At 39.9% G+C, this 25894-nt stretch overlaps 1 protein-coding gene across 3 annotated transcripts in view; it reads left to right on the top strand.

Moving 5' to 3' along the window:
* The window catches only part of KIF13B (kinesin family member 13B), a 201145-nt gene that overhangs the window by 91159 nt on the left and 84092 nt on the right, over positions 1-25894 (top strand). For all 3 annotated transcript variants that reach the window (XM_081810654.1, XM_081810659.1, XM_081810662.1), the window contains exons 11-18: positions 888-1100; positions 3070-3180; positions 6465-6599; positions 15954-16084; positions 20492-20578; positions 22086-22276; positions 22763-22973; positions 23872-24034. In XM_081810654.1, the coding sequence (XP_081666780.1) occupies positions 888-1100; positions 3070-3180; positions 6465-6599; positions 15954-16084; positions 20492-20578; positions 22086-22276; positions 22763-22973; positions 23872-24034 (1242 nt within the window). The remainder of the gene's footprint in view (positions 1-887; positions 1101-3069; positions 3181-6464; positions 6600-15953; positions 16085-20491; positions 20579-22085; positions 22277-22762; positions 22974-23871; positions 24035-25894) is intronic.

Below are 25894 nucleotides of genomic sequence, written 5' to 3'. Positions count from 1 at the left end.
CTGCTTCTCCCTCTCCCACTCCCCCTGCTTTGTTCCTTCTCTCGCTTTGTCTCTCTCCTTCAAATAAACAAATAAAATTCTTAAACAAAAAAAAAGAAGTTGCTGCAGCTGAGGTTGAAGAAGTTGCTGCCTATGTTCTCCTGTAGTTATTTTTTAATGTTCTCAAGTGGAAGTAGTTTTTTGAATTTGTTGGAGCCCATTCTAAAGCCCATTTCACCAGACTGATCAGTTTTAGCGTAATGAAGATGAGTGTCTTTTCTTTAGCACCCTTGTCTGAACTGTAGAAGTTGTTGTGTAGAAGATAAGCCTGTTTTCATAGTTTTTGGAGTGCTATCAGAGGGAATAAAATCAGGTACCTTCAACATATCTTTTGTTTTATAAGACTATAATTATACCTTATGTTTGAAAAAATTCGCAAGGTTCCTGATAGCTTGTAACAGCAACATTTTCTGAGCCATTATTTAGGCTTCACAGAGATTCAAAGGACATGGCATTATGGAGTAGATTGTTGGTAATCACTTTTTGATCAGATAACAAATAATATCATGATTGTTCAGTTTCTCTAAGGAAGATTTTTAGGCATTTAAGAAATCATTGTTTTTTGAGTAGCCTGCTTAGAACCAATTGTTATTAAACTGAAATAAATGTAGGCTTCCTTGTATTTCCCTGTCTTTTCTTAAAAACCAGATCTCCTTTCTGCAGAAAAGTAGCTTGGCAGAGAAGAAAGAACATGGGACCTGAAGTCATATATCTGTATTTTAGTCCTAGCTTTGTCCTTAAATATGTGTTTGACCTTGGAACGTTCTCTCACCCTATCTGACTTCAACTTCCTCATATGATGTTTTCTTCCAGCTTAAAAATCCTACTCAATTTCTTTCTTCATCTAGGACAGTCTTGGGGGTAACAGCAAGACAGCCATGGTGGCCACCGTCAGTCCAGCAGCCGATAACTATGATGAAACCCTTTCAACTCTGCGGTATGCAGATCGTGCCAAGAACATCGTGAACCATGCTGTGGTGAATGAGGATCCTAATGCACGAATTATCCGGGATCTCCGGGAGGAAGTAGAAAAGCTCCGAGAGCAGCTAACCAAAGCGGAGGTATAAGGCACAGCCAAGCCACACTTTGTGGGTCTAGGAAAAGCTAGAATTTGAATTTTCTTCCCCTTAGCTATAAGTGATAAGTACTCCACCTAGAATTTTTGAGTTTCCTATAGGAAGAGAAATTTGAGATGAGTGATAAATAAAGACAGATAGATGGTCATAGTTGCAATTTAGAGTTTTTACAGATGTGAAAGGATTGAACAGGAGGAGAGAATAAAGGGAATTGAGAAAATGTTTCTTTCTACAGTGTAGGTATAACTAAGAATAAAGGAGAGAGGGAGAGAGATGCTTGCAACAAAATGTATGCAATTTTAGTGCAGAAAATGGTGGAGAGTGGACATAGACTGATGGGGAGAGGATTTTGTTGTATCATTTGTTCACTGGTTGAAGGCAGAATGGAAATCTTTTTTTTTCTTAATATATTTTTTTAATTTATTTATTTTGACACACAGAGAGAGACAGCGAGAGAGGGAACACAAGCAGGGGGAGTGGGAGAGGGAGAAGCAGGCCTCCCGCCGAGCAGGGAGCCCGATGCGGGGCTCGATCCCAGTACCCTGGGATCATGACCTGAGCCGAAGGCAGACACTTAACGACTGAGCCACCCAGGCGCCCCGCAGAATGGAAATCTTAAGGAGTTCTTCCACATCTTAATAATCTAGTTTTTCCATGTTGTGGCTTAATTATGTTTATAGAAAAAAATATTTTATAGCATCTATTTAGGGGTGCCTGGGTGGCACAGTTGGTTAAGCGTCTGACTCTTGGTTTCGGCTGAGGGTCGTGGGATCGAGCTCCATGTTGGGCTCTGCATTCAGTGGGGAGTCTGCTTAACATTCTCTCTCCCTCTCCTCTGCCCTTCCCGCTCATGCTCTCTCTCTCTCAAATAAATAAATCTTTAAAAAAAAAAAAACCCAACTATTTCGAGGTGCTCTGTTTCCACTACCCTTTGTACATTCTGTAATGTATGGTGTTTATATTCCATTACTGAATTTGAAACCTATACAGTTCTAACCTACAACCAAATGCTCATCCTCTTTTCAAAGGTGAAATAAAATACCAGATTCAGGATTTCTAGTTTAATTAGCATTCTGTTCCCATGATTTCCCAGCACTGTGGGACTCTTTCCTGGGGTTGGGACCATAGCCCTTTTCTTTCTTATAATCCGTTTTCTGGTAGTAAGTTGGTCAAATACATGGTCAAACAATTATTTTGGTATATTTTTGCCCATTGAAATTTATCCTTTTTTTACAGGGATAATTTTACAGTTCATCAAGATTCTTTGAAATTTTGTTTCCGTCTTCCTGGTATTAATAACACCATTCACTTTACAACATGTACAGATTTTGTCAGTATATACTTGAAACAATACCTGAAGTCATCAGTAGAGACTAGAATGATTCCTGTGTATTAGTCTAGATATATGACCTATTGGGATTTAAAAATAAGCCCTTGAGAGCTTGAACTTTCTGTCCCTCTAAATGTAATAAGATCTTGGGGCCCTTGGGTGGCTCAGTCATTAAGCATCTGCCTTCGGCTCGGCTCATGATCCCAGGATCCTGGGATCGAGCCCTGTATCAGGTTCCCTGCTCGGCAGGGGGCCTGCTTCTCCCTCTCCCACTCCTCCTGCTTGTGTTCCCTCTCTCGCTGTCTCTTCTCTCTGTCAAATAAATAAATAAATAAATCTTAAAAAAAAATGTAATTAGATCTTCACAGTGACAGTAGGTTGGAAGAAAACAGTTAAATCTTCCTTTCAAGCCCTCCTTCGGTAACTGAATGAGCTTTGTGGGATGCATACAGTCTGGATGCTGTGTGTCAGTGGCATTCATCGTTCTGGTTTAGGTAGATCAGAGACCTCAGTGAATTGTAGAGCTGAGAGGAGGCAGATTGTTACTTTTATCCTTCTGGATTTAGTTAGTGCTTTCTTCAGGGCATGGTACAGACATTTCATGAAATAAACATTTTCTTGTAGGCAATGAAATCTCCAGAACTGAAAGATCGGCTAGAAGAATCAGAGAAGCTAATCCAGGAAATGACTGTGACCTGGGAGGAGAAACTAAGGAAAACTGAGGAGATTGCACAGGTTCGTGCTTCCTGATTAAAGCAAGAGAAAGCTCGTGGCAGTTTGTGCAATGCAACTCATGGCCTTTCTGGTTCCTTTTTTGATTTTTAGCTTTGAAGATGGCAAATCTAGCACCAGTAATAAGAACCTAGATCCAAGAGTCTCTATTTTACAAAGTTAATTTGAAGGCTAAGACATAATTACAATTAATAGTTCATTATGTAGGAAATGTTTTTAGGGTCATAAGCATTTTTTAAATGAAGTAACTACTTTGTAGCCTCTGACTATGAACCCCCAATTCTATTAAGTGCTTTGCTTACCCAATCTACGAACTTACCCAAACTACGAAATTATTAGTGGTCGATACTCGGCTATAATAGTATTAGTATATACTCAGTAAAAGTAATATGAAATACCTAAATCTAAACCTATCTGTTAGGTTTAGAATACTTAATACAGATAGAGTTGTGAAATTTTAGGGAGGGAACATTAGCACTTAGAAAGAATCCTTAATGTCTAGTTGTCTACTTAATAAAAGACTTACTCCGTGGCATTCCTTTTAGGTGGTTATTCAGCCTCCATTTTAGAAATATATGTGGTAATGTGGAGGCCAATACCCTGTCAACAGTCTTTCATGATTGGACAGCTGTGATGACTCTAATAGTAGCTATTTAATCGGAATCTTTTATTCTTTCATTTCTGCTCATGGTCCTTAGTTTGTTCTTCCAAAGCTAAGAGAATGGGTGTCCCACATATATACAGTAATTGAGAGTAATAATAATAGCAAATATTTATTGCATACATCCTGTTGGGCCCTGTGCTAAGTGCTTTTAAATACAGTATTTTATTTAATCGCCCCAAGAGCCCTATAAGACAGGGACAGTCATTACCCAGATATTTAAGGTAACCTCTGCCTTCTTCCCCTCCTTTTCTAAAGTTGAAAATCTCTGGTGTTTTCAACTGTTCCTCATATTAGTAAATATATAGAACTTGCTACTTTTGTCACCCAGCAGGTTCCATCTTTAAATGTGCTGTCCAGAATCAATTTATACACCAGATGTTGTAGGATGGTACAACTATTATGTAGCATAAAGTGGCTATGATATTAGTACAGACTAATTTTTAAATATTTTTTATTATAATCATTTTCAAAATAGATAAAAACAAGAGAGAAGAGTATAATGAACCCACATGTGGCATCACCCAGTTTCATTGAAGATCAACATATGACCAGTCTTGTTTTATCTGTATCCCTACACTGGGTTATTTTAATGCAACTCCTTCAAATTACAGGGAAGAGAACATTCCAGTGTATGAACTTTATTTCTCATTACTTATTTTACTTTTTGTTTTTCATAAATTATAAGTCATTCTAATAATTATCCAGTTTAGAACTAATTTGTGTGAGCCTTTTTGAGCTACTCCAAAAGTAAACATTGACTTTGAAGTGCTATTGTATTTGAGTTGCTTAGCTGATACAAGGCAGTGTAGGTCTAAGTGAAATTGCAGTGCTAATATTGGTGAATCTCACTGTTCTCTTCCTCTGTCAGGTATCCCTTTTGAGGACTGTGCCTGATTTTATCCAGCCAGCACCTCATTTAACACCTTATCTTTGCAAGCCCCCAGGCTTTCGTGCTGCTGAGCTTGCTTCTCCTCTCTCAGGGAAAAAGACGTAGTCTGTTGGTCATTGACCTTTTTTCAAAAGAGACTAGCATTTCCCAAAATGTATTTCTGGCAATATAGCCACCAATTGTTAATAAGTCTTCTGGGAAGAAAAATGGTCCACGGTCAGATAACTTTGGGATGGTATCCCTAAAAATAGCAAAATCCTTAAGCTGTAATTTAATTGTACTGCAAACTTACGTGTGGCCCTAGTTAAATGACTTAACTTGTCTTTCTTCAGAATCAAAGGCTTTTGGTGGCTGTGACTCATTACCACTTGCTATTTATATATAGGCAAAGACACCCTGCTCTGCCCCAATTCATATACCTTAATCCTAGAGCATTGGTTACAGGAGTCATGTGTATTCCCCTATATGCATACTTTTGTATATCGTGTGGATTCAGAGGCAGGTAGGCACAAAAAAGAAAGGTTCATATTCTTATGAAAATAGTACTTGAATGCATATGCAAGTTTTATTTTGACACATTCACAAGACTGACGTTTTGAGTGCTCACTCTGTGTTGTGCACTGTGCTAGGTGCTAGGAATTCACAGTGGGTATATAGGATCCTTGCCCTCATAGAGAAATGGTCAAGTAAACAAGTATGAGTTACCAAGTATGAGAACAAGTATGCTTCAAATAGAAGAAACAGGTGTAAAATCTCTTAAGCTCAGGAGCGCATTCTTGACACTTTCAGGGACCTGGAAGAGTTCCATATAACTATAGCGTAGGCTTTGAGAGTAGGAATGATAAAACATGAAGACGGAGAGGAAACAGGCCAGATCAAAGGACCTGTGGACTTTGTTGAGGGAGTCTGGCCTTTATCCTGGCTGGGGAGTCACTGAGGCTATCAAGCAAGGGAGTGCATTGAAAATTTGGCCTTTTGTAAAGATCACAGTTGGTAAAACAGCTTTGCTCATATGCACAGAATTAAATGAGAAAGACAAATTCAAGATGTCAGGGATTTTCAGAATGATAATTGAGAACTCGGTAGAATACTTGGTTGCTATTGGTAATGCCTTTATTTCTCAAAATAAAAAAAATTTTTTTTAAAGATTTTATTTATTTGACAGAGAGAGAGAGACAGTGAGAGTGAGAGCACAAGCAGGGAGAGGGAGAGGGAAAAGCAGATTCCCCGCTGAGCAAGGAGCCAGACGCGAGGCTCGATCCCAGGACCCTGGAATCATGACCTGAGCCGAAGGCAGACGCCTAATGACTGAGCCGCCCAGGCACCCTCAAAATAAAGTTTTAATTAACAAGATAAAATAACATTATATAGGGCGCCTGGGTGGCTCAGTTGGTTAAGCGACTGCCTTCGGCTCAGGTCATGATCCTGGAGTCCCTGGATCAAGTCCCACATCGGGCTCCCTGCTCGGCAGGGAGTCTGCTTCTCCCTCTGACCCTCCCCCCTCTCATGTGCTCTCTCTCATTCTCTCTCTCTCAAATAAATAAATAAAAAATCTTTAAAAAAAAAATAACATTATATAGTTTGGAAAGAGAAAAAAGGCAATAATCTCTAATACCATGTCCTAAGATAACATATTTGAACTGTAAAGTTATTTAATAATTATTCCGTGTACGACCTTTTATATCTTGCTGTGTCAATAGTTATGGAATTAATAGTTCTCTAATACATTTACAGGAGCGACAGAAACAGCTTGAGAGTCTTGGAATATCTCTTCAGTCTTCTGGGATTAAAGTTGGGGATGATAAATGCTTCCTTGTTAATCTGAATGCTGATCCTGCTCTGAATGAACTTCTGGTTTACTATTTAAAGGTGAGGTAACAGGCTTTGCTACTACTTCCTGCCGCAATAAGAACAGTATTTCCTGGTATTTTTTTTTAAACTTAGCCATGCTTATTCCAAAATAATGAGAATTAGCAAATTGTTTTTATTTGAATAAGCTGAAGTGTAGAAAATCTTGAGTTTCTGGGATTAGTTTCCCTTTTTATTTATTCTTAAGATTTATTTATCTATTATTTTAGAGAGATAGAGATACAGTTGGGGTGGGGAAGGGGCAGAGAGAGAGAGGGAGAGAGAGAATCTCCAGCAGACTACCCGCTGAGCACAGAGCCTGACATGGGGCTCGTTCCCACGACCCTGAGATCACGACCTGAGTCGTAACCAAGAGTTGGACACTCAACCGACTGAACCACCCAGGCACCCCTGGGATTAGTTTCCCTTTTTAGTCTTCGAGTAATGTAATTCAACCTAGGAATATAAAACATAATATTCTGATGTTATTTCCAAGAAACTAAGTAACTTTAGCTACTATTATTGACTGTGATTTATACCAGGGAGTTAAGTAGGTAACTTTAAAGCTTAAAGGAAGACTTTTAAAACTAAATGATTTATTAGTAGACTAAAGCTTTCGTGGTTTATATGAAGCACACCTTTTTGTGAGTGGTTAGATTACAAGAGGAAATGTTTAAAGAAAGTTAAGATGTGAGGCTACTTACTATGAGTTTTGTGTTTCCAGTAATTTAGGAAAATTTAAAAATTTGGATTATCAACTTATAAAAAAAAGAATAGGTCACTTAGAGACTGAGAGGGTCAGAGAACGGAATAGAAAAAAACCCAAATAGTGATGTGTGTTGAAATCTGTAAATTGTGGGACATATCAGGGAGACAAGAGACAACTTTAGAATGAGCGGGAATCCTGAGCCACTACATAAATTATGAGGAGCTTATAATCGCTTTGTCATGCCCAGAGCATAAGTGAATTAGGTAATGGACTATAGTATTCTGACATGTGGTCAGTAAATATTAGGAGGAAATTTTTCCCTCCCTTACAATATAGGCACTATATATGTAGATTTAACTAAGGTGACTAGGAAGTTAAAGATAATGAGCTGGTAAAGTTGGAAACTGCTTTAAAATTAAAGCCATGTGGCATCATTTCTAAAGAGACTAAAGAATTCATGATGCATTGGCTAGTTTCCCAGTTTTTATCAGAGATATCCTGGCATAATTGGTTTGTGTTATTTTGATAAAGCCCCTTTATTAATGAGTATCTGATACCATGTTTTATTATGCTATGAAGTAAATCGTGTTTTTGATACATGCAGCCTGTGTGCGCTCCCAGATGTTGTACTCAAGTGGGAGCAACATGAGAGTAGCAGGGAGATGACCCGCAATTTTGTCTGGATGTGTGATCTCAAGTCCATTTCCCCTCCAGTCTACAGATTCCTCCTGTATAAATGGATGCTTTGTCTGGCTACCTCACAGGGTTCCTGTGAGGATTACATGAGATTTACAAGCACTTTGTAAACAGAAGCATTATATAAATATAAAATATTCCACATTTCTTATTTGATGCTCTGTGTGGTACCTTCTGTATATTATCCTTGTCTATTAGAAAAAAAAAGTGTATATGATCACATCCCGTACTGTGTTTCTTACTGATGGTGGCAGCATTTTGTGTTAGGGTTTCAGCTGCAGATATTCATATGCTTTAGGAGAGGTGTAGTATAGAATAGGACTCAAATATTCTGCCCTTTTTATTTCTCAGAACTCTGAATTCTTTTTCTTTCTGATGTGATGAAGTTCAAATTGGAACACACAAACACATACGCCCAATAAGAAAAAAACCTGATTCATATCTGTTCCTTAACTAAAAAATTAAACAAAGAAACTATTTAAAGACTTTTGGAGGGTAATCAAAATATTTCTGGTCATCTTGTGTGGGGGTGTCGGGATTCTGTTTCAGACTGTGTGGTCAACCCTGTTTTGGCAGAGTTTGAGGCAGTGTTGATTTCTTCACTGCCCAAGCTAACCCCATGACAAAAGTATATTCATGACCAAGCACATTCAGAAGGATGATCTCAGTCCAAGAACAGTTTTTTGCTTCAGTAAAGTGATACCATGATGTGGGAAGGAGGAATTTGGAGGCTGAGCACTTTATTTATTTATTTATTTATTTATTTATTTATTTATTTATTGTCTTCGAATTCTGAAGTCGATTTAGATGCTGGGCAGATGACTTCACATCTCTGGGTGCTTTATAGCACCCCATCTATAAATGAGGGCACTGGATTAAATGATCTCTAATGTTTTTTCTAGTTCCAAGTGGTATGAGTCTCTTCCAGAACAGAATCCTCCATTTATTTGTTTAGTCTGGAACTGGCAGAGGCAGGGTATGGTGGCCAAACCATAGATGGAACATAACTCCCAAGATGATTTTGCATCTAATTTGCATGCATGGGCAATCCTTGTGTTGCATGGTTCCAACACGCACAAATTCCAGTTACCACAATTTAGTAAATAATGTTGATGCATGCCACTGCTTTTTGTGAGATTTTACATATGCAGCCAGAGAAACTTAGTGAGGGTGAACTTCTCGATGTAAGTCATGAAAGTGTGACGAGAAGGATAAAGATGTCCCAAAGGGAGTGACACCAGAGAACACTTCCCATTGAAGGAGCTCTTGGAAAAATTTTGCAGCGTCTGGAGTACAGAGGTTAAAACGGTAGATGCTTAGAAAGGAGTATCACAGTTTGCCAAGGCACAGAAAATATGCTCACTCCATATTGTAAGTTATATATATATTGAGAAGAAGAAGGCAAGTAGTGTTTAAACTACTCTTGATAAGTTTTTTGCAAAGAAAATGTTTTAAATTTCAGTGTGTCCAGTATTTTAAATTACGGTATACTAAATAGTTTCACTGTTTTTTCATTTCCTTATACATTGTGACAATAAGAGAATTCTTAATGTTTTTACAGACATTTTAAAAAGTCACAGAATAATTGCGGTTTTGCCCATTAATTATTAAGATCTTCTTGCAAAGTTATTTTTACAGTTCTGTGCTCTCGTGCAAAGCAAAGACTGCCTGTGATTCTGAGATAGTCTTCCAGTGCTGGCCAAGCTTCTAGAGGGAAGAACTGCTTCCCCCACTTTAAAAACATGATGCTAGTAATACACTTTGTTTCCTGAAGAGTTTTATAAACACTTACTAGAAAAAGGGGAGGAGGATTCGTCCCCAAACTCCAACATGCAGAGAGGACCACAGTTAATATTTAATAGTTTTATCCATATCCTCTGGATCTATTCCTATATGTGTGTCTATAGACGTAGAGTGATACATATTTTTACATTACAGAAATGGGATCATAATATGATTGATCTAAACACGCCTTTCGATTATCCACCAAATCTTTTCAGGAGGGCTGTTTTGCTCATGCAGTTCTGGATCTACTCTTTTCACAAGTCAGTTATTAATGGCCTGGGAAACAAGGCTGATTCTGAAGGATTTGGGGTGAATTCTATATATGCACCCTAAGGATTCATACCTTGATAAGTGATTAAAGCAGCAGCAGCTTTAAAACACGTCACTCATATAGATGACAATGCCTGTTGTCATCTTGGCCAGTGTTCAGTCGCTGACTGAGGGGATCAGAATGGCAGAGGCACCAGCCAGTCAGTGTTTGTGGAGCTGCGGGTTCGATTTCAAGGACCCCAAGATGAATAAGACACAGTTAGGGCACATTAGGAGTTCTTGGGTTGGCAGCAGTTGGACTCCTGTGGTGTAGGACTTGAATTCATAAAAGATGGACAGATACCTTCCTGCCTTTTTCACCTCCATTCTGGAACAGCTGTCTTCAGAATCTTGGTTCTGTTAAACCAGCGTGACTTCTTTATGAAAGAATTTTGATTATTTAAATATGTGAGGAGTAACTACTTTTCTGCTTAATGCCCCTGGTACTCACTTACCTTTTCCTTCAGAAATTATCTGAGAATGCTGATAAGGCTGAGGAACCTCACAGGCTTTACTATTATGCTACTTTTCCTTCTTGCAGGCTCGGAAAAGCTTGCCCTGTGAAATATGTCACTAGTGGACAAGTTCTGTCTCTTTTCATCTTCCTTTCTCTCCTCCCTCCTTTCACCTCACCCTGTTCCTCTCTGTCTCCATCTTTCTCTCTTTCTTTTAGGACTTAGTTGATGAAAGGGAGATTCTTAAAAGAGCCCCGTAAATAGTTGATTTATAAAGGAAGCAAGGTACAATAAATTCATAGAATAGTTAAGTAATCATCTCCAGTGAAATTAAATTTAAACGGATGAAGAAAGGTTAAAAAGCCATTTCTAGCCTTTGATTATTTCTGAGACCTTTAAATCTAGTATTTTATATTTGTTAAAGTTTTCCCGAAAACTAGTGTACTTTAAGAATCATTATATCCAGGGGTGCCTGGGTGGCGCAGTTGGTTGGGCGCCCATCTCTTGGTTTCAGCTCAGGTCGTGATCTTGGGGGTCATGGGATCAAGCCCCTGTGTTGGGCTCCATACTTGGCACAGAGTCCGCTTGAAACTCTCTGTCCCTCTGCCCCTCTCCCCCTGGTGCACCCGCGCTCTCTCTCTCTCTAAAATAAACAAATCTTTTAGAAAAAGAAGCATTATATCCATATATCACATAGAGACTGAAAAGCCACCCCTGATTAACTATCTTATTTTGATTACCTTGTACTTTCATAGCACTTATTAGATAACCTCTATACCAACCTATGATAAGTTTATTTTTTTTCCTCATCAGTATTTTTATTGCAGTGCTTAGAGCACAATAGGAGGTATTTATCAAAAAGTTTATTGTCCAACTTGTTTAAATATCAAACAGTAAGGCTTTCGGCAGATTGAGCTTTAGAGCTCAATGTTTGAGATTGCAGCAAATCATCCAAATCAGAATAGAGTATAATCTCAAATGAGAAATTTAAGTTGTTGCTGAGATCATAAGCACCACAAATGGGACTTTGTCTCTTTTTTATCTCTGGTGACTCAATGCCCAGCTCATGATAGGTGTTCAGTATAATATTTGTTGAAAAAATGAAGTTTTCCTCCTAGAATTTGGATTAGACCTTTGCACGTTCATGTTAATATCTTGTCTCCAGTAATTTTTAATTCAGTCTGTGACCAGATACTTAGCATCCACCATGTATCATGTACTATTCTCTTTTTTGGAGAAGATGCAGGAGTCCTGTAAAGGTTGCTGTCTAAATAAAGGGAAAAAACCATTTGTACAACAGGTAGTAAAATGTGGTACCCACTCTGAATGTAATCAGGGTTCAGAGAAGGGAGAAGTCAGTGTGGCCTAATGGTGAAACATTCAAGTAGAAGATGAAACTAGACCTAGGTATTGAAAGACATTCTCATTTAGTTGAAGGGAAGAGGGAGCATTTCAGGCAAAGAGAACAAGAGCAAGGGCACAGATGTGGGCCTGGAATATATAGCTCAAGGCTTACCTCTACCTCCACCTCCACCAAAGTCACTGTTAGGACTCCTTCTAGAATTTCTTACAGGAGGAGAAATGGGATTATACATGGAAGTGGCCTGAACCAAGTGCTTTGGGGATTTTCCCTTCTTTTTAGGTGGGCTTGTGTCCTTTCTCTCTGTAGACTTTTTTTTTTTTTTTTAAGATTTTATTATTTTTAAGTAATCTCTACACCCAGTGTGGGGCTTGAACCCACAACCCTGAGACAGAGTCACATGCTCTTCCAACTAAGCCAGCCAGGCATCCCTCTCTTTAGATATTTCTTTCCTCCTTTTGGAACTTCTCTCCAGCATGGGGTTGGTGTTGTAAAGGCAGGGAGGGAAGAACCAAAGTGGGGAATGGAGACAGGCATGGAACAGATTCTTTAGGCCCGCTACTGAACATCATAAAGCATTACTTGCAGTTTCCACAGTCAGGTCTTGTTCTCCAGATTAGGAAAGTATGGGGATTAGCCAGGAAGCCTCAGCTAGTAGTGAGGGGTAAAGGTTTATGTGGAATGTCCTCTGTATTATATATACTCCTTGGGGATTGAATAGGATACCATGGGACACCTCTGGATCCCCAGCTCTTTGTTTCCTTAGAAACACCACTGCAGTATAGTTGAGTGAAGAAACCCCCAGAAAAGGGGAAATGAAAATACTAGTGGGGAAGGGTCCTTTTCATGAGATTGAGGTCCCAGAAGAGATGGGAAGCGCTGAGACCCACAACATAATTAGAAGAGTTACCAGCAAAGAAGAGGAGAGAATTGTCTTCCTTTGAGTCTGAAGGGAAATGATTGTTCATTTATTTTTCTTTTATATTTATTTAATTCCTAATTGTGCCACGCCTGTGTTAAGTGCTTGGATTACAGTGGGGAGTGGGTCAAGCTGTTCTCTGCTTTTTTCCATGCTAGCTGTGGAGATAGATACTGAGCCCACCACAGTCAGTGCTAAGGAATTGAAATAGGAGAGTGATGGGGTGGTTATTTCTGATTATCAGTTCAAAATATATCTCTCTGAGAATGTGCCCATTAAAGGTGAGATAGAAATGATAAGAAATTACCAATATCAAGGTCAGCGGGAAAACGTTTCAGACCAAGGAAACTGCCAGTGTGCTCAAGGGGCAGATAAAAGGCCAATGGTGGCCTTATCTTGCTCCAGGAGAAGGGGGAGTGGCAGGAGCTAGGATAGGAGAGGTAGGCGGGGCCACATCACTGAGTGTTTTTTGAAAGCCTGGATAAGAATTTGGACTTCTTTCGAAGCTCAAAGGGAAACCACTAGAGGGTTTTAAATAGGGACATCACATGATCAGCTATTATGCTGGTGATGGATGGGGTTGGGGGATTAGGATTAGAAGTGGAGGAAATAGGAGGTTCATGTATTCACCCCAGCAATAGAGCAGGGCGTGATAGTAGAGGTGGGGGAAAATAAGCCGATTCTGGATATGTTTTGGTGGGACAGTCTGTAGGGATGTTCTGATTGACATGGGCCCAGGGGTAGGCTGGTAAGGGAAAGAGAGGACTCAGTAGCATCTAAGCTTTTTAGCGGACTAACTGGGTGGTGGCAGTAATGACTATTAATGGGGAAGAGAATAGATTCATTGGGTAGGGGTGGGGGAGCAAAAGTTCTGCTTCGGGCTTTTCACTTAGAAATGTCTTTAGACACTCAAATGTCATGACATTTAGACACTTTGGAATGGCTTTAAGCAGGGCACCTGGGTGACTCAGTCAGTTAAGCGTCCGACTCTTGGTTTCGGCTCAGGGCATGATCTCAGGGTCCTGGGATGGCGTCCTGTGTCAGGCTCTGTGCTCAGGACGGAGTCCGCCTGAAATTCTTTCCTGCTCCCTCCCTCTCCACTCTTACCCCAACTTGGGAGTGCGCTTGCTAGCCACTCGCTCGCTCACTCACTCACTCACTGACATACATACATAGATACATAGATACATACCTACATACATACATAAATAAATCTTAAAAAAAAAAAAGAAATGTCTTTAAGCATCCAAGTAGGCAAGAAATAATGGTTAGCGAGACTAGAATAGTGGTAGTGGAGGCAGGAAAATAATGGAACTGAAGTCTATAGTTCCTCGCTGGGTGATTTAATTTATATAAAGACAGTGTTGCCTTCAGGCGGGGTCTGAGGACCCAGAGGGGGTCCCGCAGGATCAGCCAAGAAGGTCCTTGCCTTCATGCAGGATAGAAATCAAATGCAAGCCAAGAGGAAGAAAGAATAGAGTTTATTGAAGACCTGGAGAGAGTGCGGATACAGACAGAACATCTGGGAGACTTGGCAAGGAAAGGAGAGTGAGTCTCCTCTTTGCTTGGGGCCTGGGGTTTTTATTGAGGATTGTGTCTTCTCAGGCATCCAGGAACAGAGAGGAGTGTTTAGGTGTCCTCCATAAGCTACTTATGCCCTGGGGCCAGAGGTCTTGATGAGTTGGTGGTCTTGGTCACTCCTTAGATGGTATCTATTGTGCTGGAAGACTCCAAGGAAATCCTTAACTCCTTGACCTTTACAAGGAGAACATAAATTATTTGTTCTATAAGGTGTGTGTGTGGGGGTGTAGGCCTTTGCAAGAAAAGAAGCAGGAAAAGGAGCGAAAACAGCAATTTTTCATGGGGTCCCTTTAGTTTCCCTGTTTCAGCAGTATTTAAAACCCCTGCAACTGGATAAAGTCATCGTGATCAGAGGTCCGCAACTACTTCCACCGGCCAAATCTATTTCCCTGCCTGCTTCTCTATGGCCTGGGAGCTAAGAATGGTTTTTACATTTTTTTTAAGATTTTATTTCTTTAATTGAGAGATAGTGCATGAGAGAGAGAGAGAGAGCACGAGCAGGGAGGAGAGGGAGAAGCCAGCTCCTTGCTGAGCAGGGAGCCCCACACGGGACTGGATCCCAGGACCCTGGGATCATGACCTGAGCGGAAGGCAGACGCTTAACTGACTGAGCCACCCAGGTGCCCATTGTTTTTACATTTTTTTAAATGGTTGAAAAAAAATGAGAAGAACCACAGTATTTCAGACACGTGAAAATTATGTGCAGTTCAAATTTCAGTGTTCATAAATAAAGTTTTATTGGAAAGTAGCCACACTTGTTCATTTGTGTGTTGTCTATTTTCACACTACTAGGCAGAGTTGAGTGGTTGCATATGGTTTGCAAAGCCTAACATATTTTGTATCTGACCACTGATCTAGGTGTATGGAAGGAGAAGCTGGCTTAGGGACACATCCAGGTGTTATCAATGTTTAATTACGTACCAGGTTGAAGTGCATAAGAGGGAGCTTGATTTTTACATCTGCTTTCTCAGTTGCCAGCCAAAAAGCAAGGCTGGTGACTGGGGCTTCAAGAATTGAGTGATTGTGGCTCTACAGTAAGAAGAACACATCCATCTTATCTTCTGTGAGGATTAGGGAGACCATGGGATTCATAAAGTAATTTTAATCTTTTCAAGCTCCTTAGATTTGAATACTTTTTTTATCTTTGTAGTTGATCATCTTGATTGAGACCAGGTAAGTGATGTACAACTTAAGTAACTGTAGTTTTCAGACCAGTCATTTTGGTGCATTATTGACACATGGCTCATGCTCTGAGAGTAGTATAAAATATTTGGGATCAAGATTGCAATGGAAAATAATGTAGTATAGACATTAATATAAAACTATAGTTTTAGTTTTAAAAGGTGTAACGCAACTCAGTTGCTATTTATTCCTTATAAGGAAATATACCTTATAGAATATATTTCAGAGAAAGCCAGAAATTCCCTCTACCCCATTCCATTTGCTTCAAAAGACCTTTCAGCTAAGGTAATGGATCAATGTAAGAGGGCTCAGAGAAGATGATTTCAGTTTTTATATATGTAAGAAATAATATTAATCAGTGACTTTGATTCTTTTGTAGGAACATACATTGATAGGTTCAGCAAATTCCCAAGATATCCAGCTCTGTGGAATGGGAATTCTTCCTGAACATTGTATTATAGACATCACAGCAGAAGGCCAGGTGATGCTGACTCCTCAGAAGAACACCAGGTAATATACTTTCATTAGTGTTAATGTCACAATACTTTTTAAGAGGATGAAAGTACACTAGTTGTGAATGTTATGTAGCATGTTTGGCCTTTGCTTTTTAAGTTCACTTAATGAAGCTATCCAGTTAGTTACCAAGTCCTTTACATTGAACTTTTTAATATCTCTTAAACCCATATCTCCTCTCTATACTCACTACCGTGGCCTTATTTAAATAAGACCCTCATCAAATCTTGATTGGAACTATGCCAACACTCTAATCTTTTTCCTGGGTCACTTACCATACAGCCAGATGGCTTTCTACTATTTTTTTTTTCCGAAGATTTTATTTATTTATTTGACAGAGAGAGAGAGAGCACAAGCGGGGGGAGCAGCAGAGAGGGAGGGAGGGAGAAGCAGGCTCTCTGCTGAGCAGGGAGCCCAATGTGGGGCTCGATCCCATGACCCCGGGATCATGACCCGAGCCGAAGGCAGACACTTAACTGAGCCACTCAGGCACCCCAAGCCTTCTACTAATTTTGATACAAAATCCCTTATATCCCTCCTATTTGTCTCCTATTCCTCTGTGCCTGTCATTCCTTTGGGCAGCTGACTCCTGTTTGACCTTCAAGGCTAAGTTCTGTCATTGTCTACTTTGGGGGAATTCCCTGTTTGGTCTACATGAAGGGCCCCTAGTATATATTCCCAGTACACCTTATGCTTCCTGTTATGTTAAGACTTCATATTGTAGGGGCGCCTGGGTGGCTCAGTTGGTTAAGCGACTGCCTTCAGCTCAGGTCATGATCCTGGAGTCCTGGGATCGAGTCCCGCATCAGGCTCCCTGCTCGGCAGGGAGTCTGCTTCTCCCTCTGACCCTCCCCCCTCTCATGTGCTCTCTCTCTCAAATAAATAAATAAAATCTTAAAAAAAAAAAAAAAGACTTCATATTGTATTCTTTTCCTAAAAAACTTTATTTTATTTTTTAAGTAGTCTTCATGCCCAGTGTGGAGCCTAAAGCGGGGCTTAAATTCACGACCCTGAGATCAAGACCTGAGCTGAGATCAAGAGTCAGACACTTAACCGACTAAGCTACCCAGGTGCCCCATCGTATTGTGTTCTTGTGGGCTGTTAACTTTTATTACCCCAGTAGACTGTGAGCTCATTGAGGACAAGGGCCTGTCTTTTTTGGATCTCTGTCCTTAGTATGTAAGAGAAGACTAGTATATAAGTGCTCAAAAACTAATGAATGAATGAAGAGATAAAACATTATATAAATTAAATGTTTCTCAGTTTGCTTCCTTGAGCTATGAAGCTGTTATTGCCCTGTTATATAATGGTCTATAACTGTTAACTGACTTACATTGATTCTTCAAATGTTGACCCATTTCATTATGTGGTACTGAATAGTGATTAATATCATTACTAATCTTGGGGTGCCTGGGTGGCACAGTTGGTTGAGCATCTGACTCTTGGTGTCGGCTCAGGTCATGATCTCAGGTCATGATCTCAGGATTGTGAGATTGAGCCCCAAGTTGGGCTCCACACTCAGTGGGGAGTGTGCTTGAGATTCTCTCTCTTCTTCTCCCTCTGCCACTTCCCTTATTCTTCCACGTGCTCTCTCTCTCTCTTTCTCTCTTTAAAATAAATCAGTCAATCATGGGGCACCTGGGTGGCTCAGTCAGTTAAGCGTCCGATTGTTGGTTTTGGCTCAAGTCATGAGCTCACAGTCGTGGGATCAAGCCCCGTGTTGGGCTCTGCATGGTATCTACTTCAGATTCTTTCTCCCTCTCCCTTTCCCTCCTGCACGCGCGCTCTCTCTCTCTCAAATAAATAAAATCTTTTAAAATAAATAAATAAATCTTTAAAAAATATCATTACTAATTTTATCCAGAAAGTCTAAATATTGGGAAGCTATCCAGCTCATGGTGAAGGATGCAAATGAGGAAGAGGAAAGAACAGCAGAAGCTGGGCCTGGCACTCCCAGCCTGGGCATGCTATTCTCCTATTAAATAGTCTCACAGAATACCAACCTTAGGCAAGGTTGCTCTGAAGCTGTGATAAAATATGACAAAGCAGGCCACGTAATAATTTTGTTTCAGCACAGACAAAAACCAGGGTCACTCTGTCACATACCAAATACCTTCTCTTGGCTGAGGTGAGTGATTACTTCTTTACCAGTCACAACTTTATCCTCATTCTAGTCTCCCCTCTTATAGATAAGATTTTTTTGAAATGCCCAATCATAAAAGTACTCCGGCTTTCTGACAGCATCCAACACATACAGAACCGCTCTTTCTCAGAGCCTTTGCCAAGTTGTCCAGCTAAAGCCCAAATCCTGCAACAGTCCTTCCGAGCACACTGTCACTGAGACACCCCATGCTTCCTACGACTGTGTCTTCTACTTGTGCATGAGGAATCAGCCCAGCTTGTTCAGCTTCGGGAATGCTCCTAGTGGTCTTTGGGTGAAGGACATTGACACAGTTTCCAAACTCCCAATTTTCACTTGAAATTTACAGTTGGCATTTCCTCGCTTTGTCCATTTTCAAGAAAATGGCTGCCCCAGATACCACTTTGTATATGTCTTTTGCTCAGGACAGTCCTCATACTCTGGTGTGAATGAACACAGTGCTTTTTATGTACTTCTTGTTTTGTCACCCAAAATGTTTAAAAAATTGTGTACTCAGGGTCAGGATTTTTAATTTTTTATTATTTTTTTAAAGATTTTATTTATTTATTTGAGAGAGAGAGAATGAGAGAGAGCACATGAGAGGGGGGAGGGTCAGAGGGAGAAGCAGGCTCCCTGCCGAGCAGGGAGCCCGATGCGGGACTCAATCCCGGGACTCCAGGATCATGACCTGAGCCGAAGGCAGTCGCTTAACCAACTGAGCCACCCAGGCACCCCAGGATTTTTAAAAAGTAATAATTTTTACTGCTTCATCAAGGACATCCTCAAAGGAAACATTTTTTAAAAATTGTGAGTGTATGGCAGTGAGTAGTCCAGTGACTACTAGTAATGTTTGGTGCCACTGCCTTGGTTTGTGCTAAAACACTAGCAGTTTTACTCATTGTTGGTATAAATGTCAACACGGTGAAAAGGGCAAGATAGCATTATTATAAAAATAGCTTTGATCTTGGGGACCCCACAGAGACCACACTTTGAAAACTGTGATTATAATCATGCTTTTATTTACTAATTATGGCTTAACTGCTGTGGCTTTTAAAAATTAGCCTCTATATATGTTTGCCTTTAATTGAACTCCTCATTGTATTTACGGAATTTGTGTCAGAAAGGCTAAAATCTGCTAATTTTAGTAGGTTCCCTCTTAATATAATTTTTGAGCTCATGGCTTTGAATAATCAGACTATAGGAGGACCAGTTACTTTTAGTGTTTAAAAACCCACATGGTAAGTGAAATCCGGATATAGAGAGTAGGATTTTATGTATATGCATATACATAAAAAGTAACTAGCAATATAAAGCCAGTTAAGTGCTTTAGGATAATAAAGAAACTAAGACACTGTTGGCTGGAGGGACGAGCAGCTTTTACAGAGGAAGCAGAAACCACCTGGGCTTTGAAAGCTGAGTAGGACTTGGTGGGGAGAATGGGGAGGGCAGGAACTCTATTCCAGGATTCCAGGTTGCAGGACTGGAATAAGCCTGGCTTTGAAAGAAGAGTCAATCAATCATGTTTAGTGGACAGAACATAAACCTTTTTTTTGGCTGGAGTTGAGAATTCACTAGAAGGGGTAAAGAAAGGAAGAGATAAATAGGGCTTCCTTTTGTAGGGCCTTTATGCTATGTCTAAGCAAATGAGTCCTTCAGCAGGAGAGAGGCTTGATAGAACTGGTATTCCAGGAATATCAGTCTTATAGTGGTATGCATAATTTTTGTATATTTCCTGCCCCTGCAAATTCTTCCTTTTATATCCTTCCATCCACCCTTCTGTTGAACTCCATTGTCAAGATAACCAGTCAAGTGGACCTTATAAATCTTTTATACATTGATAGAATATGAACGTTTTTCTGTGCTCTAGGAAGTTACAGAAGCATTTAGCATAGGTCTCATTTCTTATATTTCTAGAGTCTAGTTGGTTGATTGACTCTTACTATTCATGTAGATTGGACATACTCATTTGAGTTGTAATGTATATTGCTACCAGCTTTTTACTGTTGGCTGTAAAGGCTCCATATTTACTCCTTAATATGCTATTTAACAAATTTGGAACTTTGAAAAGTAGAGGATAATAATTGATTATATTTAGTACTGCAAGCATTTCTTAGCAGAAAAGAGGAGTAAATACAAATAAAGTTCACTGAGGGCAGGGGAATTGATTATTTCATTTTTCCTAGTAAATAGATCTCTATAGTATGGGATAATTAAAGGAGAAAACATGATAATCATTGTTTGCATTGACCTCTTCTCCCCCTCAGAACATTTGTAAATGGCTCTTCCGTATCTAGTCCTATACAACTCCACCACGGGGACAGGATATTATGGGGAAACAACCACTTCTTCAGGTATGACATTATTCATGGCTCTTAAAGAGAGATTATTGAAGATTATACTTTGAAACAGAAGAATGTATATTGGAAGGTAAAATTAACTCCATAAAAAGTATACAGTATTTTGTACATATGTATTTACTGACTGTATATGATTTGTTCATTGTGTGCTTTGAGCCTGAGAGACGTATGAACAATACTCTCAGGAAAAATAAGGAGTTTACTTACTTATTTTTTTCCTTTTTATTTCCCAGTGCAAGATGATTGTTTTGCCATCTGGTGTAAGAATTCATTAATTTTTTTTTCTGACTTGCTTACCTTTTTATTTGTTTATTTTTTATTGGAAAAGAGTAGTTTTGGTTTCCTTATTCATAAAATAAAGTTCGTATTTTATTTAGGAATGTTTTCGGCTGCAAGTAATGGCAAACTTGACTGTAATGGCTTAAACAGTTTGTTTCACTGACCAAATAAGAAATCCAAAGGTGGATGGTTGTTGGCCTTGGCTAAGCCTCTCAAAACTGTCATGGCAGAAGGCTTGTCACTGTCTCCTTGTCTTGGCATTTCCCTGTGGTCTAAAGATGGCCACGCCGCTCCAGGTATCAAAGCAGCATCCAGGCATGTATGAAGAGAATGAGGGAGAAGGTGGTACTAGCCTTATCTGCTTGATCAGAAAAAGCAGAAGTCTTCCTAGAGCCCCCAGCAATCTTCCATTTTTGTCTCATTTGCTAGAATTTGCCTCTTAACTACAAGGGAGGCTGAGAAAGAGCCTGCGCTGGGACTGCACACAGTGTTTTCCATAGAAAACTGGTGTTGTGTTGCCAGGGAAGGGCGGGCTGGAGATTGTACAGAACTACAGTCCTGGTCTGTTCCTCTTCCTGTCACTGGTCACCATGCTTGGGGTATCAGACTGACTTTTCTTATGGCTAATGGAGATCCTTTGCTTGTGGGCCAGTCGATATTTTGATTACTGAAGAAAGGGTAGAGGGGCACAAAGTGTGCAGAAAATATTTTTCTTTTTCTTCCTTCTCAAACTAAATCAGGTGTAAACTGCTTGGCTTGGTTTTCAAAGCCTTCATAGTTTGAGTTGCGTTGATCTTTCCATCATTATCTCCTATAACTTCTGCTATACAAATTTTGTGTGCCCCTATGTTGTTGTATTCATAATTTCTCCAGAGACTATGAGAATTTCCATTTCCATCTCTTCTCATGCTGTTCCCACTTGTAAAGCTCAGCTCAGATGACTTCCTACTCTGTCATCTTTTCCGTTGTTATTCCAGCGGTCCTCAGCTTTTCTTCAACACCTAGCTTGTCACAGTCATGTGGCCCCGAGTCACATGGTCTGTTGTAACTATTTGTGCATGCATGTGTGTTTATTTCTACTACTAGAGGATAAAATTCCAGAGTGTAGTAATTGCCTTACACTTACACGGTACCCCCTTGGCATCTAGGAAATGCCAGTATTTAATGAATGGAATAAGTGCGTATCTTTATTTTAAAAATAATATTCTTCCCCTCCCCCAAGACTGAATTTGCCTAAAAAGAAAAAGAAAGCAGATCGAGAGGATGAGGAACATGACACCTCCACGAAGAATGATACCAGTTCTGAGCAGCTCGATGTAGACGGAGACTCCTCCAGTGAGGTGTCCAGTGAAATCAACTTCAATTATGAATATGCGCAAATGGAGGTTACCATGAAGGCTCTAGGTAGTAATGGTGAGCAGATCTGTGCATTTTAGAGTCTTTTGAAGTTGATGGAAAGTTAAAAATGTTTATGATTGAGACCTTTTAAATATTAACAAAAAAGGAAATCTTTATGTTATTCTCTATATTCTTTTAATTTATTACATTTATAAAAACTTTTCATTCTTTTAGCCTTGAGTACTAATCACTGCCAACTTTGTTCTCACTGATAGAATTTCTCAGGTTTGAAATTTGACTGCCACTGTCACTCTTAGGTTATGTGTAGTACATACACTAGACCTGCTTTTCCTCTGTGGAAGACAGTTCAGCATGTATTTGACAGAAGAGATGATATGATGAGGAATGGGGAGTAAGGAACACAGTTTATTCCAAACTGTCTTCAAGAATCTTCATTTACTAATTAGGATGCCAAACAGCAGTATAGAACCACATTTGAAATCTATTGTGTTGTACTGTGACCTTTCATTTGTTTTTACCTTCTAAAAAAACCTTATTTAGATCCAATGCAGTCGATATTGAACAGCCTAGAACAACAGCATGAAGAAGAAAAACGATCTGCATTGGAGCGCCAGAGGCTTATGTATGAACATGAATTGGAGCAGCTACGAAGAAGGCTGTCTCCTGAGAAACAAAACTGTCGTAGTGGGGACAGGTTTTCTTTCCACTCACCCAGTGCTCAACAGCGATTGAGACAGTGGGCCGAAGAGAGGTAGGTGCATGGCGCCTTTATTACGTGTGCATAGCATATGCTCAACACTTTACCTCACCTAGGTATGATATGGTATGGAGAAATCTAGACATTACTTGAAAAAGAATTATATTAAGAGAGAGTGTTACAGCTTAAGAACCATTTGGTTTTTTTTTTTTTTTTTCATTTTTGAGAAAAACGGGAATTACCAATTTATATTGATTTATTTAAAGTTGCCCATGTTAGGTGCTGCCCCATTTTAGTTTGTATGGCTTTTGGATTTGAATAAACAAGTATTTGTACTTAGAAGTTATACTTTATCATTGTATTATACCTTAGGTTCTGAAGCTTGGGTAGATGCTTTTTAAAATAAGGAAAAAAAAAAAAAAGAAAGGTGGTTATCTGGACTGATTAGCTCAGGTAGGTAAAGCATGGTGCTAGTGAGATGCAGATTGCAAGTTTGAACTCTATATGGGCTAATTAGCATTGCACTAAAATGTCTCATCCATGGTTACAGACTGTACTTAACTAACCTCTTGCTCTTCAAAAGTCTGGTCTGCAGACAGGCAGCATCTCTAATCAGGTGGAGATTGATAGAAATATAGTGTATCAGGCCCCACCCCAGACCTAGTGAGTCAAGATCTTTAGTTTATCAAGATCCCTGGGTGATTTTTATACACAGTCAAGTTTTTGAGGCACTGTCCTAATCAACGGCCAGCTTGTTACACGAGCGTGTGCCAGTACTTACAATATAGCCCAGATACAAGCGCGTGCCTGGGTCGGTGTCAGGAATATAGTCGCTGCGTGCACAAGGCAGTTGTAAAGCTTGGTTTGCAGTTTGGCATTAACATATTATGTACTACATAATATTCTGATGTGCTGCTTGATAGTTATCCACCCCCCCCGCTTGTTTTTAAAGAGAAGCAACGCTGAATAACAGCCTGATGAGGCTGAGGGAACAAATTGTGAAAGCCAATCTGTTGGTGAGAGAAGCTAGTTACATTGCAGAGGAACTGGATAAAAGAACAGAGTATAAAGTAACCCTGCAGATTCCAACCTCCAGCCTCGATGCCAACAGGAAGGTGAGGTTGTCGTTAATGGAAGAGACAGAGAACCACTGGAGAAAACTGTTGTCTGTTTCACCAGTGGTATTTAAACACCAGTGGGCTTGCCCTCAACCCCACTTACACTTTCTACAGTCTGCATCCTTTTGGACTTGTTCTCCTCTCTCGAGTAGAATTTATTTGCTTTTAATTCTCTGCCTTTGTGCGTATGTGTCCTTTGTCCACTAGAATACCCTCTCCACCTCTTCCCACCACACCCCACCAATTTATTTCACTCAGCTTCCTTTCTTCAGTCTGTTTCTATGACTTCTGGGAAGTCTTTCCTGATGAATCTTCAGAAAGTGGTTTTTCCCCTTCATTCTGTTACCACCCTCCAACCCCCCTCCCCTAAGTTCCGTGTTTAGTTTACGTGTATCATGTTATTTTCACTTGCTAATAGATTGCTCTGCAAAACTGTTTATTGGTTGTTTCATGTGTGTATTCATGATCACAAATCTTTTTTTTTTTTTTTGGTATAATGTAATAACCATTTAATAAATTGTAGGGGGAAAGTCCCATCAAAATTTTCTATCCTAGCCATCCAGTTGTTTTCTTTTCTTTGTTATTTAGGCCCTTTTCTAGCTCTCAGTCATATTCATACATAATTTTTGATGGTACATAGAATTTTGTATTCAGATATATATTTTGAGGGTCCATGTGCTTTGTTTCTCCCACAGTATTTGACACAACAAAGCTTTAATGGATGCTTGCGTGTTCTATTCTGATTTGGTAGCAAGGACCACATCTTTCTTTTTCTTGTGGCATCCCAGCCTCAAGGTCATTGTTTTCACAGAGTAGATATTTGGCAAATAGGGATGCTTAATGTTTTGAGTAATATAGGTATTGTGAACGTGATGCAGTCACTGCTCTATGGAGACTTGTCTCTTGATACATGTTCTGTGTGTGATCTGAACTTAGAACTTTATTTTGCTTGTTGGCATTTGTAGGGCAAACCACAGGTGCAATGGCACTCAGCCAAAAAAGAGGTAGAGGAAAGCCAATCATGGGCTTAGATTCTTCTAGAAGACTGAGCAGAGCAAGGTCTTCTTCCATTCTGTAGTGTTTGAATTGGAAAAACAGAAACATAACCATTTTCTCCCCATACAGCATGACTGTCTGTAGCCCTTTTCTGTGTATCCTGGCTCAGGCTTCGCTGGAAGGAGCAACCGTGCCTCCAGGCAGCCAAGTCAGTACCTAGAAGTGACGCAAGTCATTTTGGGCCTCCCTCTCTCCTAGACAGCTGATAGTGTGTTCTGGGGCTGTTTGCATGGCTGGTAGAGATGAAGCACATCGCTGGGGTCACGGCAGCCATTGTTAACATGTTAATGGCTACTAATCTACACTACTACTATTGATTTAATAGATTAGTATTTTCAGATTTCACCCAGAGAGAGGAGCTGGACAAGGAAGTATTTCTTAAGGAGAGAGACTTTTTTAACTCAGGCTGGGTCTTTCCTCTTTTATCCAATAAGACCTTTTGTTTTTGGTACTTGAAAGCTTCCATTTCACTTAATGTCTTGCCCTTGCTGTGAGCACTATTGTTTGTTCTGGTCTTACTCTTGGCCTTGTACTCACCTCTCTCTCGTGATTTTAGTAAGAGGCAGAAATTCCTTTTTTTTTTTTTCTTTTTTCCAGTTCTTGTTAGTAGTTGCTGGAGGGCCAAGTCATGATGCTGCAGGATATTGCTGGCTGCTGTTTCCTCCCCGTTCTAGCATTCTCCACCTGCGGTACCACTCCATGTGGATCCCTGATGAGCTTTTTGTATTTATTCCCTAGCAGGCTGAGTGCCTGCTGATGGGTATTAAAGCCTGGTGATGGGTATTAAAGGTAGAGGTAGAA

Source organism: Leptonychotes weddellii, chromosome 2, assembly GCF_054177405.1.
Source record: "Leptonychotes weddellii isolate Sample4059 chromosome 2, ASM5417740v2, whole genome shotgun sequence".
NCBI classification, from domain to species: Eukaryota; Metazoa; Chordata; class Mammalia; order Carnivora; family Phocidae; genus Leptonychotes; species Leptonychotes weddellii.
Note: the sequence above shows the minus strand (reverse complement) of the source record. Positions and strands in the feature narration are given on the sequence as shown.